This window comes from Botryllus schlosseri, chromosome 15 (genome assembly GCF_051294905.1).
Source record: "Botryllus schlosseri isolate E-star chromosome 15, Bs_hap1, whole genome shotgun sequence".
NCBI classification, from domain to species: domain Eukaryota; kingdom Metazoa; phylum Chordata; class Ascidiacea; order Stolidobranchia; family Styelidae; genus Botryllus; species Botryllus schlosseri.
In genome coordinates, this window is record NC_137250.1 from 9,860,521 (window position 1) to 9,877,398 (window position 16,878).

Sequence of the window (16,878 nt, forward strand, 5' to 3'; positions counted from 1 at the left end):
CAATTGATCAGCGGTAATGGAGAATTTGTATAGGCAAACGAATAAAATGGTGCATGAAATCCAACAAAACATGGACCGTTTGGGGACGGCTCGAGAAGAAGATGTACATGTCGTCGAAAATGAACTGCAAGCCAGGATCGACCAGATCGTCAGCAATTGCGATCGTTTGGATATACTCGTGAACAAGGAACATCCGTCCAGACGGCAGAACGCGAGGTTAAAGGTCGATCAAGTCAAATACGATTGTCAACACTTACAGGCGGCTTTGCAAAACTTCCAACATCGCAAGTACATGAAGAACCAGCAAGTCCGCGAGCGCGAGCTTCTAATGCAGAGAACGTTCAAAACCAACGACGAAGAAACTATGATACAAATGGACGACAGTTTAAACCATCATCACAGACTGAATGACGCTCACAAAGGTATGGATGATCTGCTGACACACGGTAGCAGCGTCATCGAAAATCTACGCAATCAAAGATCGTCACTGAAAGGTATCAAGACAAAGATGTTAAATCTCGCCAACACGCTCGGAATGTCGAACACTGTCATGCGTCTCATAGAGAAGCGGACGACGCAAGATAAACTAGTCTTGTTCGGCGGTATGATTTTGACAACAATAATAATGATCCTGATATGGAAATATTTTGCTTGATATGTTTCGCTTGTTGTGTTATAAAGTGCAATCTTCAACTTGGATTTAATATTTAGGTTGGACACAACGATTCGTTACTTGAATCCCAGTCAAGTATCAATTGTAATGATTCGATTAAAATAGTGAGTCAATTTTTTGAGTACCCAATATATACGCTTTCACTTAAAGAGTAATATTTTAGCAGTGAAAACCATCGTTCCAAGACAGGTATCAAGTAATGATTGACCTTGACAATCGCCACCACATGCTACGGAATAGTTTTGGTTCATAAATATAGTCTGCGTTTTAGACCCCCCCAAGATATGGATATCTCAACTATTCAAGTCATTTTTACTAGGGTTGTAATGACTCGAGTCACAATTTACTGACGACTCTACTTTACTCGAGTTAATCTGTGTATTGACTCGACTTGGACTCGAGTCATTGCGCATGACTCGAGACTAGGACGGCCCAGACCGACATTTCATTATAATTTCAAAGAAGAGTAAAGTAACCACACTATTGAGATTTTGTCTATAGTCGGTAGGCCTACTTGAAAATGTGACCAGAAACTGCTAAAAGTGAGGAATATTAGTATATTATAAATGCGAACGATTCGATATCACCGAACAGAGTTATGAAAAGTGGGTTTAACAAGACTTTAACAGGAAACTGAGCAGTCAACAAATTGACTTGGACTCGGACTCAAGTCATAATACCATGACTCGGACTCGACCCTCCGCTCGCTGACTTGGACTTGACTCGGTGGTGAATTGAAAATGACTCGACTTGACTCGAGTCAACTATAAAAGTGAGATTGACTTGTGACTCGGAGTCTTTGTGACTTGGTTACGACCCTGATTTTTACTGACGTGACGTCATGACAGGATAAATTGGCTATCCTCAAATGGTCAAATACTTGACTTTAAATCAAATCGCTCTGGTACCGTGCTCTATTTGCTCAGCCTCATTCAATTGTGCCTTGTGGCAGTTGATGATGCTGTGTTATGTAATTGCACATTGGCTGTATCCTGTATTGTGCAGCCGTTATAATGAACTCTGATGAACGTGATGCAGAGATATTCGCAACTCTGCCCCATCTATTGTATTGTGTCGATAAATTTCAGGAATAAGTTTTCTGGAACTCAACAGCATGCTGCATTTCTCAAATTTTAGTATTGATGATATAATATAATTAAGAATCATAATTGATCGTTTTATCAGAGTTACATAATATCACTAATATTGAAATTAATGTATTTCTTTTTAACCTGCTGTCATTAATGTCGACTGTATACGCATTGTACATGTGTAATGTGTATACAACCAATTTCTGATTATTATATATTCGGTGGTTGTTAATTAAGGAGTGATACTCATGAACATCCAGGTGCATAGTATGAATCTTGCTGTTTTCACGTGTGTATATAGTTTGAAAAGATATTTTGGTGGTATATTTGCGGTTATTAAACTCATATATTTCTGAAGCAGTTGTACTTGGTCGTGGTTAAGTTTCGGATATGAACGTGATATTACGGCCAAATCGCCTGACAAAATTACATGTCGCGGCTCGTAGATGCAATGTCATAAAGCCTGAGGAGAAAGAAAATGTCAACCGCTATGAAGTCACATCTGAAAAGGACATGTCGCCAAATGATTTTAGTAGCGAAATTTCAGATAAGGAATCAATGTTTCATGGTCATTCGAAATTCGATATCGACACGAAATGGAGAAAATGGTGGGAGGGTAGTTTTGGCAGTCACCCTGGTAGGCATCGTCTGCCTCCTGTGAAACTACCAGAAAATTTCATCACATCATCTTCAGTGTATCTAAAAGGTATGTTGTAGTGTCTACACGTTGGAATGAGAGACTCACAGAATTGTTGATTTCCAGAGTTCTATAATTATCATCCACAAAATAAAGTCCTCGCGGTTTGCGAGAAGCTATGTAACGTGCTTTATTATCGTCCTGTGCCCAACCACCATGCTTCATCGAACAGTTCGCGTGACGACAAGTGGTTTATGAAGCAATGCAAGTACACCATTTATTTCATTTGATCTTGCATGTTGTGACATAGTTGTCATAGTTGTGACTTGGCATGAGCCTCCAAGCTGTGGCCTTCAGAATATTTGAATAGTTTTATGGTATTATGTAACATGATTTTATATTAAAGATATCAAAGAATTGAAGGGAAATGAACTTGCCGAGTCAAGTAAAGATGGGCATAAGAAGAAGGTCAAGTCTCTGTGGAAGCAAATAGTGTAAGTTGGAATGTTCTTAATCTGACTGGGTCCCTGCGCTCGTGTTGTTTTGGTCGTGTTATGTTTGCCTTAATCAAGAAATGGGTTAGAGTAGCCAATGATGGAGATATTCAAGTGTAAGTAATCGCATCAACATTGCCTGAATTACAGGTAGAAGTAGTGATTTATGCGATTGCCACCGACATGATTCTAAATGGTAAGATGTGACTTTGCCACTGATGCCGTTTCAGTAATGGTACTGCAAATAGATGCAATGTTTGAAATTATAATTGCGCTTCTCTGTGTACTTACTTACACCGATCTGCTCAAAGTTGACTCGCTCTACTGAAAACAGACAAATGTTTTCTTTCAGTTACGATAGACTTACATCAGCTGCGTACTTGGTTGCAAGATCTCCTGCCATATATGCAACTACTCTACGAGTGATGCAAGAGGTGAGTGTCGGATATGAACAATATTAGTTTTCAATCAAGAGGTTGGCAACACAGAATTACACGTAATCATCACTATGGTGCATCTGTTGATGTACTGCCTAATCGTGTCAATATTCATGATTGAGGTGTTAGTGCGGGACTGACCAACCTTTTCAGCCAAAGGGCCACATTCGATTGATGAACTATCAGCCGCGGTAAGCGCGAAATTTTTTTGAAGTTAATAGATCAATAATACTGTCAATTGACTATATTACGGGCCTGTTGTAAATCGCTGGCCTACGTTTGCCAGGACTAGACTATTCGGCGCATGGACATATCGATATCGAAAGCTTCGACCAACATGCGTCAATCATTTCGTTCCTAGGTTTCCATCATAGTCGACGGTCTTACTCCGAGCGCAAGCGCAATGTCGCATATGTTGAACGACACTTTGTCTCGTAATCGCGAATATAGTTAGGCTCAATTTGACACAAACAAGAAATCCAGTGACAACATGTTGCACCAAGCTTGTAGAAAAATTTTACCTTTGGTAAATCTATCGCAAATTATTCTGCTTTATTGTAGTGTACGAAGATATACCAATATGTGACTGGCTGATGGATCTGTCAATGCGTCGGAAATGATATTGTAGTCATCACATCTCTAGTGTTGCGGCCAGGCTAACCAAATTTTTGGTTCGCCATGCAAGTTCACAATCTGTGCAATCCATTTTTGATGATATTAGAAATTTCGGAAATTACCTCGCGGGCCACTCAAAACCGGCCGGCCCTGTGTTAGTGTTATCGATTGAATTAAAATAATGATATAAATCATAAGATGAAATATTGAGTTTCTCTTTACCATGAAGGAATTGGGCCGTGTCCTTGGTCAAGTTTAAAGCCTGTCAGTCAACGAGTGCTTGTGTTTCTCTAGAATTGGATTTCAATTTCTTGAGAGAGAGAGAGAGAGATCAGATTTATTTTCGCCGGCACCATCAAGATGCTTTTGACAGTGGAGATGCGCTACGACCTTTAAGCAAGGTCATCTAGTCTGCACCACCGTACCTACCTATGCCAGTACCAAGATGATCAATTTCCATGCACTAGGCCTCCTTCCTAATGCTCATTTGATTGGTAAAACGTTTTCATCCAGCCATTTCCATTCAGATCCACAAAAGGGATCCAGACTTCCGTCCACAAAATATGTTAAATTACGGATCAGGTACCGGCACGGCGGTGTGGGCCGCGAACACAACTTGGGGAAAATCCATCGAAGATTTCTTCTGTGTTGACTGGTCGAATGTCATGAATGAAATGGCACAGTTTCTATTTACGGGAGGCCAGGAAAATGCGGAGTTAACAGGGATATACTTGCGATTAATGATGCCGATTTCATTCAAGGTACCTTGTGTATGGCTATTACCATTTCATTATGTTGTATTACCATAGTATTATTGCTGCATTTGGCCATCAAATAATTTATTTTATTGATGTAAATTGTACAGGCTCAATTGTTCATTGTATTGTTACAAAAACACCAGTGTAAATATGATAAAAGTGTGTTTGAAACAAGTGAATTCTCACATTCATTATTGGTGTTTTCCCTCTGCAGCATGAGTACGACGTTGTTGTGGCCGCATACACACTCAGCGAATTACCATCCGAAAAAGAGAGACTAACAACTATAAAACTTCTATGGGAAAGAACCAAAAAGTATTTGGTTAGTCATTGCTGTGTGCTGGAATGGGTTCTGACAACTGTTATTTCAATGCAGTGTCCGCGCAATTTCTTTGGTTAACAGCAAAATCTTGACAACATTTCTACAGATTATTATCGAAAGAGGAAAATACGACGGGTATCATGTGATTATGGAGGCAAGAAACTTAATTGCCAAGGTGATTTTATTAATTGTGAATGATCCATGCCACTCTCACTACATCAGTTTTGAAGTACCTTAAATGTGTCGAAAACTATCCATGTTGACTTCAATTCGACATGCTCTTGAATCCTTCGTCAATGAATGGATGACCCCTACTCGTTACAATCGACGAAAACTGCAGTCACATTTGTCGGACAGCAGACGTTTATGCTCTATTCTTATCCGATTTACAGTTAACCAGAAAAAAAATATTTGCACAGGGAATTGAAGGGTGTGACACAACGAAAGAGAAGAGGAAAAATAATTTAATGCAACTAGGGCATATTTTTGCACCGGTAAGCACAGCAATTCTTTGTACTAGCAATAGCAAAGATTTCGTACATCACCTACATTTGTTATCAGTGCCCTCACGACAAGCCATGCCCAAAATGGAAAAGCAGTCCTTGCAGTTTCAAACAACCGTACATACCACCTGTATTTGCAAAGGTTAGTGCAGCTATAAGAAATTCAATCAAAAGCTTCATCGGATACGACTTTTTTCCAGAAATTTCTTGGATCAGAAACGAGGAACGAGTCGTTTTCTTACATAGTTTTATCGAAAGAAGAAGTAGGTATGACGACAGCGTGCATATCCAATGGTTAGCCTATAAGTAAATTTCACCATGCTGATTTTAGAACCGAAAATAAAAGTAACACAATATGCGAATTCAACACATTCAAATGCACTCTTGAAAGTAGATGTATATCAATACTTTTTTATCAGTTGACGATAAAAACTGGCCGCGGGTGATAGCAGAGCCGCACACATCGAAAGGTCAGGTTGTGTGCCATCTCTGCGCTGCAGATGGGAATTTGCATCACATCCAGATGACACGAGGCTCTCAAAAATCGTAAGCAAACTCAACGTTGATTTTGCAATATATAGCAAGTATAATAAATATTGACTTCACAGTGACATGAGGCAGGCCGCAAAAAAGTCCAGGTCTGGTGATCGTTTGCCGTATGCCTGCTCTGAGCAGACGTTATGACCAAAGTCGGTAAAAGCCAAGAACGATTGTCATGCAAGTTGCGACCGCACCTAAAATGAAGAAATCGGGTTCAAAGCAATCACGGTCAAACTATGGAAAAAAACGGATCCATTGTGGAAATTTCTACGCTCATTTTTATTACTTCAATCATGGAAATTCAGATATCAGTGACACTAGAATATTTTCCACAAATAAACAAAACCATCTTGACAGAATGTCTGAGTTTATGGGGACATAAAAAAGAGCAGGTTGATGAATTATACTACAATGAATGTAGTCCTGGCAGCAATATCCGAGTTTAGTACCGCCCAGCCACATATGCATTATTAAAGCTGAAAATCTCCAGGCGACAGTGCGCGCTTTCCTACGACTTACCGAAAGCCAACTTGACTGTGTCAGATTTGTACCGTTCAAAGATGGTCTGAAGCGATGCGTTTTCTGTGTTTATGTAGCTCCTGATGTTTTGAAGTTCTTTGTCAATTGTATTCAACTGAACAATATTCAAATAAATTAGAGGGTTTCTGACATCTGAGCATGAGAGTTGAGCATGTGACGTTACAACCAAAAAACGAACACTAATCTTAACCCACATGCTGAAGTGTTGCATGTTCATTGTTCATATGTGCACAGAGCAAATTATATCACAAAGCTAGTACAGCTTGGCTGTACAGAGTTCCTGAATGAATTCACTACAGCAACCTCCATAAATAGTCAGTTATCACATTGTCAATACGACGCGAGTTCCATCCCATCTGTTTTAATGACGAATCACATCACATGGTGATGTTCCAAATGACATTTCATAGTTCATTTCAATGACGCCTACAAGTGTTACATTTACCTTCACTAGGATATAAATAGCTGTAAGCAACAAAGGAATGGATACCATTGAGTTGGTATGTAAATGAAACTATTGTATTAGATTACAAAAACATTATAACGGCAACACAACATAGTACTATCACGCCACCACATATTTTGGATATGAGCCACATAAAACAATGTTATTATTATGAATGGGGTGGTTCTTAATCATATTGATAAGGTATTATTAGCTGGAAGCACAAGTTTTCGCAAAAATGATACCTTTTCAAAAATGACAGCATGCTTGTTTTCGACGACCCGCAAATGATCAAGATGCATGTCTTTCACTTTTGCCTTCTCCAAATTGAAGTCCAATGTCATGTCACTGCGAATTTTCGTCATTTCGTCCTGTTGCAAAACATGCAAAGATGACTTCTTTGCTAATTCATGTGATATATTGAACAATTGAACTTCACCTTGGTGGTTTGTTGCAATTGTAGGAGCTCGTGGGTAATTCTCTCGATTTTTGTAATCAGTTCTGTGAAGTCGGTCTTCTCCATAATCATCATATCCCTTCTTAAAATTGCCAGCTGGCTAGCAATCTTTTGGACCGTGAGTTCCTATAACAGTATACTTTTGTCAGGTATACCGAATCAATGAAGTTCAAGCAAGCACAAACTTGCTGATTGGTTTTTCAATAATTAATATATTGGCTTGAAAAATATTCTCATCAACCAACGCACACTCGTTTCATTGCTAACGGCAGAGGTTAATGGTCGTATGAGCATATTGATCAATATGATATGGAACTGCCCGATTTCGAGAGGAACTTAGAAGACTCTCCCCAGCATATAAAACAATTCAGCCTCTAGTATTCTACACCAAGATTACAACACTGTCAACTATTTTGTTCAATGCGATGTTTAGGCTACACTTGAAACATTTTCGTTTACGTTAAATACAGAAATGACAGAAGCACCAGGTCAATAAAGACATAAATGCAGAGTATAGATGCTGTGTATATAAAGCCACCACGTTGGATTCATGTTTTCTATTTCTATTCCACCAAATGTGAAACAGAAAACAGTCTATTAGTAAGATATAAAACCACCAGGTGTGCATAATAAATCGCGAGCGATGTTACAATACCAATTGCCCGGATTGAAAGTTACTAGCAGAAAATTCAATAATTGAAAACATTGATGTAAAAGAGCATGGTGACTTACTGCTTGTGACTTTGAAACCATTGATTGCCGTATTCCTGTGCTATTAACGTCCACTACTCCAACCATTGCAGTGGTTAGAGTTTCAGCTTGCTGCAGGGTAAAGCCTATAAGATATGTACATAGTCTATGTATTTTATACTACCAGTAATATCTAGAGTTTACAGTCCTCACATCAAAGGACAACGTTTTGTGTCATACTCATAATATATCCATCCATTAGCATGTGCTAAAAAGTTATACAGAACTCTTGGTGGATACTAAGTACCAATTAAGCGATCCCATGTATAAATAGTATTAAGGTGGCTATCCGATAGAATATCTCGATCATTTGTTCATACCTCCAGCCATCAGACTCTTCACCATCGCATGAGTGTCGACCATGGTACGATTTGGCTCATTTGATGAATGAAGCTCAGTACCGCCCAATGAAAGCACCTTTTGAATTTCCTGATCATCTTTCAAATTATCAGTTGCGTCCAACAGGGAGTCTTTTTCAAAATTCATTTTAGGACCGGATTTCATCCATAGCGATTGACCTGTATGGATAGAAATCTTGCTCCAATAATGCAATACAAAAATGCTTTCAAGATACAATAAATGAAAATCCGCCTAGTTTTACTACATTACAAATTTGTATTGATAAAATGGGTGTGAATAACTGACTATTTTCAAGGCACAGCACCTAACCTAGTAACATATGCTTCATACCTGACATTAGTGGCACAACATTCCCTGGTGCCAGCAATCTGTTATTATTTATATCACCAGGTGGAATCATGGAATCGGCGATACTTCTTTGATGACATGCAGTTGATATTGAGCATCTTGAAGGAATACAGCCATTCCTGTTAGAGACCAGTCGATGAACTACCCTGGTTAATGGTCCCTTTGCCATAGTTATGTTATTTAAAGACTGAGTGCGGATCTGGATATAATAACGTAAATGGAAATAACATTAAAGCATGGTCTGCAAGTGTTCATTTTTTGAACCGGTACGTAACTTGATAATCCAATAACAAGAAGAAATGATCTGGGTAGAGGCTGTGGCAGTGGTGCGATCATGTGGCCGACAATCTCCAGGATGGATCTATGGCGAAATTTCAGTCACGGTCATGGAAATATTTTCAGAGCGTCTCTGGGTGTGAAAATGTTTGCCAATTGGAAATATAATACAAACTGATGACTGTTTGCATCGATTTTGACGCATACCTTCATTTTTTTGTCTGAACTTTTTAAATGATTCAATCTATATAGGATATGGAATACGGTATGCTGCTAAATATGCTAAAAATGTCGATAAATTATCACAAGGGTGACTTTAGATAAGGAGGATAGGAATGTATGAAAAACATGAAACGCATCTCATTGAAGAGTATATTTACCAGAGAAAATGATATAAACTATTTCCTTTATCTCTTGTGAATGTACGCATTCATGTCATGAACTCTAGCAATAACGCAACTAACACCAGGGATTTCTAGAACTTTCTAGAAGTTCTAGAAATCCCTTAACACATTCAACTCCAGACTCATCAACATATATGCAGACTAGACTTCGCTTAATCCTTCAAAATGCTGTACTATTAACAACTTCTGGAGTCTGATGAACTACACTGTAACAATTACTTTTACTTAGCCACTCTCGAGTAACCCGTGACTATATACTCTCGCGCATAAATGGAAAATTACAGGTCAAGGTACCGGCACGGTAACTACGTCATTCTCATTCCACGATCTAGCCGCCTAGTACCTTAATTGCTTCAAAGTGAATACGGATTTAGTTTATAGTCCCAGTAAATTGTTTCTTGTCGCTTTTCGTCAATTATCTGGAATCTTGGTATCCCAGAATGACGCGATAACGTAACGATGTGATCCGGTTTCTTACTAAGTTGCGAAACCCTTTTCTCCTTTGTTTGTTTTGATGATACTTAGTGAAGCGTATTATTGCGAAATTTCTTATCGGATTAGGAAAAGATGGCGCCATATCTCTTATCTTAACTTTATTATTAATATCTTACACTGGAATTGAGTTTTTCAAATTATTTGAAATAATATTACTAAATAAAATATATATAATAATTATAAACATAATACTTGTAGTAAAATTGACTTTTTTGTCTCGATTTGTTCTCGCTGTTCGACACCGAACGAGATACGTCTTCGAGCAGAAATTAATACCCTTTCACTTTTAAAGCTTCTTGTCTTTACGACACTCCGCACCTTACTAGGATAATAGGAGCATTACATAATAAATGACGTCATGACCAAAGATGTTTGCAAGTACAAACTTTATTGGCGGCGGCAGTCAGCCACCGAGGAGGGTTGGTTCGATTATGTTCACAATAAGAGCAATTCTGTTCACAATAAGAGCAGTCTCATGTTCACAATAAGAGCAGTCATGTTCACAATAAGAGCAGTCTCATGTTCACAATAAGAGCAGTCGTTGTATTCACAATAACATCAGTCGCAGCACCACCATATCCCCCGGACACGATGTCCGAGTGGCAACATAGTCCGAACACAACCCAGACATGATATCCGAACACCTCCAGACACGATGTCCGAGTGTCAACGCAGTCCGAACACACCGCAGACACGATGTCCGAACGCCCCCCCAAACACACCCCAGACATGATGTCCGAACACCCCCCAGACATCCTCCATACTCCATACACGATGTCCGAACTCACCACGCCCCAGACATGATGTCCGAGTGTCAACGAAGTCCGATCACACCCCAGACACGATGTCCGAACCCCCCCAGACACGCCCCAGACATGATGTCCGAACACGATTTCCGATTGGCAACGCAGTGCGGACACACCTCAGTCATGATATCCAAACACCCCCAGACATGATGTCCATAGTGTCAATGCAGTCCGAAGATACCCCAGACATGATAATACAATAAGAACAGCCATGTTCACAATAACGACAGTCTCATGTTCACAATAAGAGCAGTCATGTTCACAATAAGAACAGTCTCATGTTCACAATAAGAGCAGTCATGTTCACAATAAGAACAGTCTCATGTTCACAATAAGAGCAGTCATGTTCACAATAAGAACAGTCTCATGTTCACAATAAGAGCAGTCATGTTCACAATAAGAACAGTCTCATGTTCACAATATGAGCAGTCATGTTCACAATAGGAACAGTCTCAGGTTCACAATAAGAGCAGTCATGTTCACAATAAGAACAGTCTTATGTTCATAATAAGAACAGTCATGTTCACAATAGTATTCACAATACACATACCAGACATGGTGTGTCCGAATAAGACACGATGTCCGAGAGTCAACGCTGTCCGAAACTCCGAACACACCCAGACATGATGACCAAAAACTGACAAATTTTTACATGAAAAAAACTATATTTTAACGAAATCTGGCACGATGAGGAATTCCGGAGGTTACATCACGCATCATGGTAGAAATAATTCAAAATTTTCGTAGTGCAACGCAGTGTTGGGATCAAGTCACTACCTTCGAGTCACGAGTCATTTCGAGTTATTGCACATTTAGACTCATCGAGTCAAGTCAATCTATTTTCGAAGGTGACTTGACTCGAGTCAAGTCAAGGCACTCGATTTTCGAATTCAATTTCAATAAGATAAGAGGTTTGGTTTAGGTAAGAATAGAGAACAGAAATAGACATTTTGCTACTATAAATTACTTCACAATACTAGTTTACTACAGCGTAAGCTGCAAGCTTCGATCACTTCATTTGCGGTTGATTTATTTGTGAGAGAACAATGGAGGCTCAGTAAAACGCACGCTATCATTGAATGATTGGTCGCTCTCACGGGTGACACCATCGTTTCGCGAACAATTCGACCATATGCAAGATACAGAGATTTTTATCGACATCGATTTATGACTTGAAATTTACTCGTGAATTTTGCTTCGAGTCACGAGTCAATCCACATTTCTGATACGCCGAGTCAAGTCAAGTCAAGTCATTTTAAGCAAAGTATGACTCTAGTCAAGTCAAGTCATACGAAAAAGGTGACTCGAGTCAACCCAGCAGGTGCAGCGAGGGATACGTTCCTACATTCTCGGGTAGAAAATTCTGTCCTTACTAAGTAGCTTATGAAGAATGGAGACAGAACGTTCAACAGCAGCAGTTGTTGACGGAAGGCACTGAAGTTGTGCGTATACACTGCTGGTGACAAACTGTGTTGCTTCGTTCTGGCAATTGAGTCTACATCACAATTTTTCCTCACGCGCTTCTTGATATGAGAACCACGCAATATGCCGACGCAGTCTTGCTTAAGTTGGGATATTGCGGTAGGCCTACGTTGAGCATAACATCATGTCAACCAATTTTGTTGTTTATGACTTGCAGACAATATGGGCCGTCTACAACGGCAAGCCTATTAAGTAGGGTACAAGCTGTAAAATGTCAAATGATAAGTTCACAGACAGTACAAAATCTACGACAAACGAAATGCAGGTTGCAAAACTGAACAATTTTGACATTTTTTGACGTAACGCTACAAAAAAATCTAAACTACACTATACTATCTTATATTTACTTCTCATTGAGTGTGCATGCCTCGTCTTTACATCGCCCAGGCCAAAGGTGGGTGCGTGATTCCTTAGACTCCTCCAAGTAGCTTCGACACCTATCTTTTCATTGTATCGCATTTTGTGGTGTATCGAACTGATAGAAATTGCTAACAAACCAATGATGATGATGAGCAACTGTAAGGGCATGTTTTATTATTGGATAATTATTGATGCATATTGTATCACCTTGATATTGTTTCTCGTTGTCATTTTACGCAACAAAGCCAAATTTCACACTACTTTGCGATTTAAAGGGGTTCTGGTGATCTGACATATTTATTTTTAAATATTCGGAATCGGTGCGACAATAGCGATCGATAAATTCCAGTCATTATAAATTCTCAGCAGATTATGATGAATTGCGCAATGACAGGTGAGACTGGACCCGTCTGTGCCTCGTCTGTGCCTCCCTTCTCTATTAGCGCTTTAGTTCAGTGGTTCTTAACCGGATGTAATGACCCCCAAAGGGGTAATTTGCCAGTTTTTAGGGGGTAATTCAATGTTGACGTTTTTTTATATAGTTATAAAGGTGCACTGAAGTATTTTCAAAAGTAAATATGAATGTAGGCTAACATATATTTTTGCGAAATTGTATATATTTCGTTTCACTTAAAAACACACCATCCCTACTGTGATATCATGGTAACCATTAGTGATTATGAATAACAGAGCCGAATGTAGTTTAGTATAGTGCTAGGCAAGTCCCATTTATTTTGCAGTAGTGCGGATCATATATTGCGTTGCGCATGCTGGCAAATTGAAAGACAACAAGGGGCGTCTAAGTTTGGCTTTAGAGCTATAGTGCAGTGAAAATATCGTAAAAATATAGTTGTTAGTATTGAAACGTGTAGTGGTATAGTGCTAGTCTGTAAAATTAAGCCTGAAATCATCAAAATGCCGCGAGGGTTCGCGTTCAAAATGAATAACCAATCTTCGTCATGATGGCATGGAGCTTTGTAATTGAATTTCCTTCAACTTATTGCTGTGAACTGTGAAGTAAGAATTTCTGCAATCGTATCTATCAAAACGAAATAGGTTTTCGATTGATAATTCCATGAGATGCTGTCTATGATTCTACACTTTGTATAGATTTGACCGCTGGACAACACGAAAACAGCATCAGCCTTCCCATTGACTTGATCTTTTTAACATAGGCATTTTAGTGTACAATATGACTTCATCTCTGTGCTGTTTTACAATTAATTAGGTTCAAGCTGTAATTTGTGGGTAAGATAATCATACTGACCGATTCAGTCATGAATTCTAGAATTTTCCCGCGCTCCGCGCGCTTAGGCGACAAAAGCTGATTCACTAAACAAACTCTCAACGAATATGATAAATAGCGGTTAACAGGCTATCGCCAGAGGGGGGTCTAGGGGGCGAAGCCCCCCAGAAGTTTGGTCTATAACCCTATGGGGGGCCCACGACCAAAGTTTTTTTGGGGGGGCTGACGAAGTGCTGTTACGGCCCTGACACCATGAATACCACAAAACAAACAAACAAACCGGGGTGGTATGTCACGAGATTTTATGACATCAGTGAATCGACTGCTACTGATTTGTCAATCAGTGTTTTAACACAATCGTCTAAAACATTTGACTTTTGATTCACTGCTTGCCGCCACTATAGCAACATAACTAATATGTTTCGTATATCAACCCACCGCCACCATGCACTCAATAAATGAACAGAATAATTAAGTAGGGAGGATACGAACCCTTGAGAAGTTCTGGTTCATGTGAACGCGAGCTCGAAGAAACGGTGAATTCCTCGTCTGAGGTTTTCTGGGCTCCTCATCCCCCGACGACAAAAAAGACCAGAAACAGACAAGATGATGGTACTCGAAAGAAAAAATGCGAATGGAAAGAGCAAGAAGGATCGTCTCTAAAAGGACCACAAAATGAGGAAAAATGGGACATCGTGCATTTGGTCGAAGTGGAAGCCATATTAAAAGACCGCAACTAGTCGTTTCGACATCCTCCTGTCTGGTCATTACAACCAATTGTGTATTGTGTATTGCATTGTGTATTGTGTGGGTCTTGACAGGATGAAAATATAAACTGAAGATAACAATCTATCTATACTCATAGTGATACTGTTAAATAGGGTACAAGTAATCTGGGAAGCAACCTGCCCCTCAGTAACATGGCCAAATTAAAATAAACTTTTAAAATTTCTGTTATAGAGTGAAACAGTTATTCCGAGTCATATGAATGAAAGAGGTCGGATTACAGAATTACCGTAAACGAATAAATCCCAAGGGTTGCAGCAGGTAGAGATGATTGAAAATGAACAGTCGAAATTTCAGAAATTATGCTGTGCATACTCGAGTCAACTTTTTGCGATGACTTGACTTAATTGACTAGAGTTACTTTGCAAAAATGACTTAACTTGACTCTGTGTCTCAAAATGTAAATTGACTCGTGACTCAAAGCTAATTTTTTTGAGTCAACTTCGAGTCATCAATCTATCGGTCTCGACTTGGTCGCTGTACCTGTACGTACTTTACGTACGTACATCGTGTTTGGGGGTGTTCGGGCATCGTGTCAGGAGTGTGTTCGGACTGCGTTGACACTCGGACATCGTGTCTGGGGGTGTTCGGACATCATGTCTGGGTTGTGTTCGGACTATGTTGCCACTCGGACATCGTGTCCGGGGGATATAGTGGTGCTGCGACTGATGTTATTGTGAATACAACGACTGCTCTTATTGTGAACATGAGACTGCTCTTATTGTGAACATGAGACTGCTCTTATTGTGAACATGAGACTGTTCTTATTGTGAACATGACTGCTCTTATTGTGAACATGAGACTGTTCTTATTGTGAACATGACTGCTCTTATTGTGAACATGAGACTGTTCTTATTGTGAACATGACTGCTCTTATTGTGAACATGAGACTGTTCTTATTGTGAACATGGCTGTTCTTATAGTATTATCATGTCTGGGGTGTCTTCGGACTGCATTGACACTCTGGACATCATGTCTGGGGGTGTTTGGATATCATGACTGAGGTGTGTCCGCACTGCGTTGCCAATCGGAAATCGTGTTCCGACATCATGCCCCGGCTTGTGTTCAAATATCAAGTCTAGGGTGTGTTCATAAAATCATGTTTGGGGTGTCTTCGGACGGCGTTGACACTCGGACATCACGTCTGGGGCGTGGCGAGTTCGGACATCGTGTCTGGAGGATGTCTGGGGGTATTCGGTCATCATGTCTGGGGTGTGTCTGGGGAAGGGGCGTTCGGACATCGTGTCTGGGGTGTGTTCGGACTGCGTGTACACTCGGGCATCGTGTCTGGGGGGGGGGGGTTCGGACATCGTGTCTGGGGTGTGTTCGGACTGCGTGTACACTCGGGCATCGTGTCTGGGGGGGGGGTTCGGACATCGTGTCTGGGGTGTGTTCGGACTGCGTTGACACTCGGACATCATGTCTGGGGCGTGGTGAGTTCGGACATCGTGTATGGAGGATGTCTGGGGGGTGTTCGGACATCATGTCTGGGGGAGGGGGGGCGTTCGGGCATCATGTCTGGGTTGTGTTCGGACTCTGTTGCCACTCGGACATCGTGTCCGGGGGATATGGTGGTGCTGCGACTGATGCTATTGTGAATACAACGACTGCTCTTATTGTGAACATGAGACTGCTCTTATTGTGAACATGACTGCTCTTATTGTGAACATGAGACTGCTCTTATTGTGAACAGAATTGCTCTTATTGTGAACATAATCGAACCAACCCTGTAGCAGCCACCCGAGCGGCTGCTGGATTGGTCGAAGGCGTACTGGATTGACCTACATCGCGCGGTGGTGGTAACGGCTATTATTTTGCCCGCCTGCATTTACATTTGCTTCCGTATATTAATAGCTTTGCAGCATTACTGTAGACACGTAAGTCAGTATTCAATCATGAAGGAAAGTATAGCTCTGGTTGAAGTCGACAGTGCCAATAACGTTCTGTGTTACATTAACTTATCATCATCATCATTGGTTTATTAGCAATTTTATCCGTTCAACACATCACAAAAAATGCGATACAATGAAAGACAGGAAGATGTAGAAGCGAC

General features: G+C 40.2%; 4 protein-coding genes across 7 annotated transcripts in view; 3 read left to right on the forward strand and 1 right to left on the reverse strand.

Moving 5' to 3' along the window:
* LOC145457678 (ATP-dependent DNA helicase Q4-like) overlaps positions 1 to 16,878 on the forward strand; it is a 195,643-nt gene that overhangs the window by 165,882 nt on the left and 12,883 nt on the right. The window lies entirely within an intron of this gene.
* On the forward strand, positions 12 to 2,121 carry LOC145457729 (Golgi SNAP receptor complex member 2-like). Its single transcript, XM_080336006.1, has one exon. The coding sequence runs from the start codon at positions 17 to 19 to the stop codon at positions 653 to 655; it is 639 nt and encodes a 212-aa protein (XP_080192132.1). The 5' UTR covers positions 12 to 16; the 3' UTR covers positions 656 to 2,121.
* Positions 2,155 to 6,429, forward strand: LOC145457705 (ribosome assembly protein METTL17, mitochondrial-like). Of its 2 annotated transcripts, none has more exons than XM_080335978.1 (12): positions 2,155 to 2,470; positions 2,528 to 2,665; positions 2,808 to 2,895; positions 3,248 to 3,329; positions 4,475 to 4,708; positions 4,920 to 5,027; positions 5,134 to 5,202; positions 5,447 to 5,521; positions 5,589 to 5,672; positions 5,731 to 5,797; positions 5,950 to 6,091; positions 6,139 to 6,429. In XM_080335978.1, the coding sequence occupies exons 1-11, from the start codon at positions 2,155 to 2,157 to the stop codon at positions 6,078 to 6,080; spliced, it is 1,392 nt and encodes a 463-aa protein (XP_080192104.1). In that variant the 3' UTR covers positions 6,081 to 6,091; positions 6,139 to 6,429. The 2 variants fall into 2 exon arrangements, with proteins under 2 accessions (XP_080192104.1, XP_080192103.1); XM_080335977.1 differs by having other exon boundaries at positions 5,950 to 6,076.
* On the reverse strand, positions 5,634 to 10,071 carry LOC145457719 (mitochondrial calcium uniporter regulator 1-like). Of its 3 annotated transcripts, XM_080335997.1 has the most exons (9): positions 9,945 to 10,071; positions 9,246 to 9,331; positions 8,953 to 9,169; positions 8,583 to 8,780; positions 8,245 to 8,348; positions 7,495 to 7,638; positions 7,301 to 7,426; positions 6,590 to 6,704; positions 5,634 to 6,264 (listed from the first exon to the last, which is right to left on the reverse strand). In XM_080335997.1, exons 3-9 carry the CDS (start codon positions 9,137 to 9,139, stop codon positions 6,209 to 6,211), a joined length of 930 nt encoding a protein of 309 aa, XP_080192123.1. In that variant the 5' UTR covers positions 9,140 to 9,169; positions 9,246 to 9,331; positions 9,945 to 10,071; the 3' UTR covers positions 5,634 to 6,208. The 3 variants fall into 3 exon arrangements, with proteins under 3 accessions (XP_080192123.1, XP_080192122.1, XP_080192121.1); XM_080335996.1 differs by lacking the exon at positions 9,945 to 10,071 and having other exon boundaries at positions 9,246 to 9,404; XM_080335995.1 differs by lacking the exons at positions 9,246 to 9,331; positions 9,945 to 10,071 and having other exon boundaries at positions 8,953 to 9,202.

Excerpts from the sequence above, each read along its gene's own strand:
- LOC145457705 (XM_080335977.1), top strand. The coding sequence starts at position 2,155 with ATGAACGTGATATTACGGCCAAATCGCCTGACAAAATTACATGTCGCG. Across the intron at positions 5,028-5,133 it reads AAAGAACCAAAAAGTATTTG|ATTATTATCGAAAGAGGAAA; the intron begins GTTAGTCATTGC and ends ACATTTCTACAG. Across the intron at positions 6,077-6,138 it reads ACACGAGGCTCTCAAAAATC|TGACATGAGGCAGGCCGCAA; the intron begins GTAAGCAAACTC and ends TTGACTTCACAG.
- LOC145457729 (XM_080336006.1), top strand. The coding sequence starts at position 17 with ATGGAGAATTTGTATAGGCAAACGAATAAAATGGTGCATGAAATCCAA.
- LOC145457719 (XM_080335997.1), bottom strand. The coding sequence starts at position 9,139 with ATGGCAAAGGGACCATTAACCAGGGTAGTTCATCGACTGGTCTCTAAC. Across the intron at positions 8,781-8,952 it reads TGTTGTGCCACTAATGTCAG|GTCAATCGCTATGGATGAAA; the intron begins GTATGAAGCATA and ends CTATCCATACAG. Across the intron at positions 6,705-7,300 it reads ATGCTGTCATTTTTGAAAAG|TTGAATACAATTGACAAAGA; the intron begins GTATCATTTTTG and ends AATATTGTTCAG.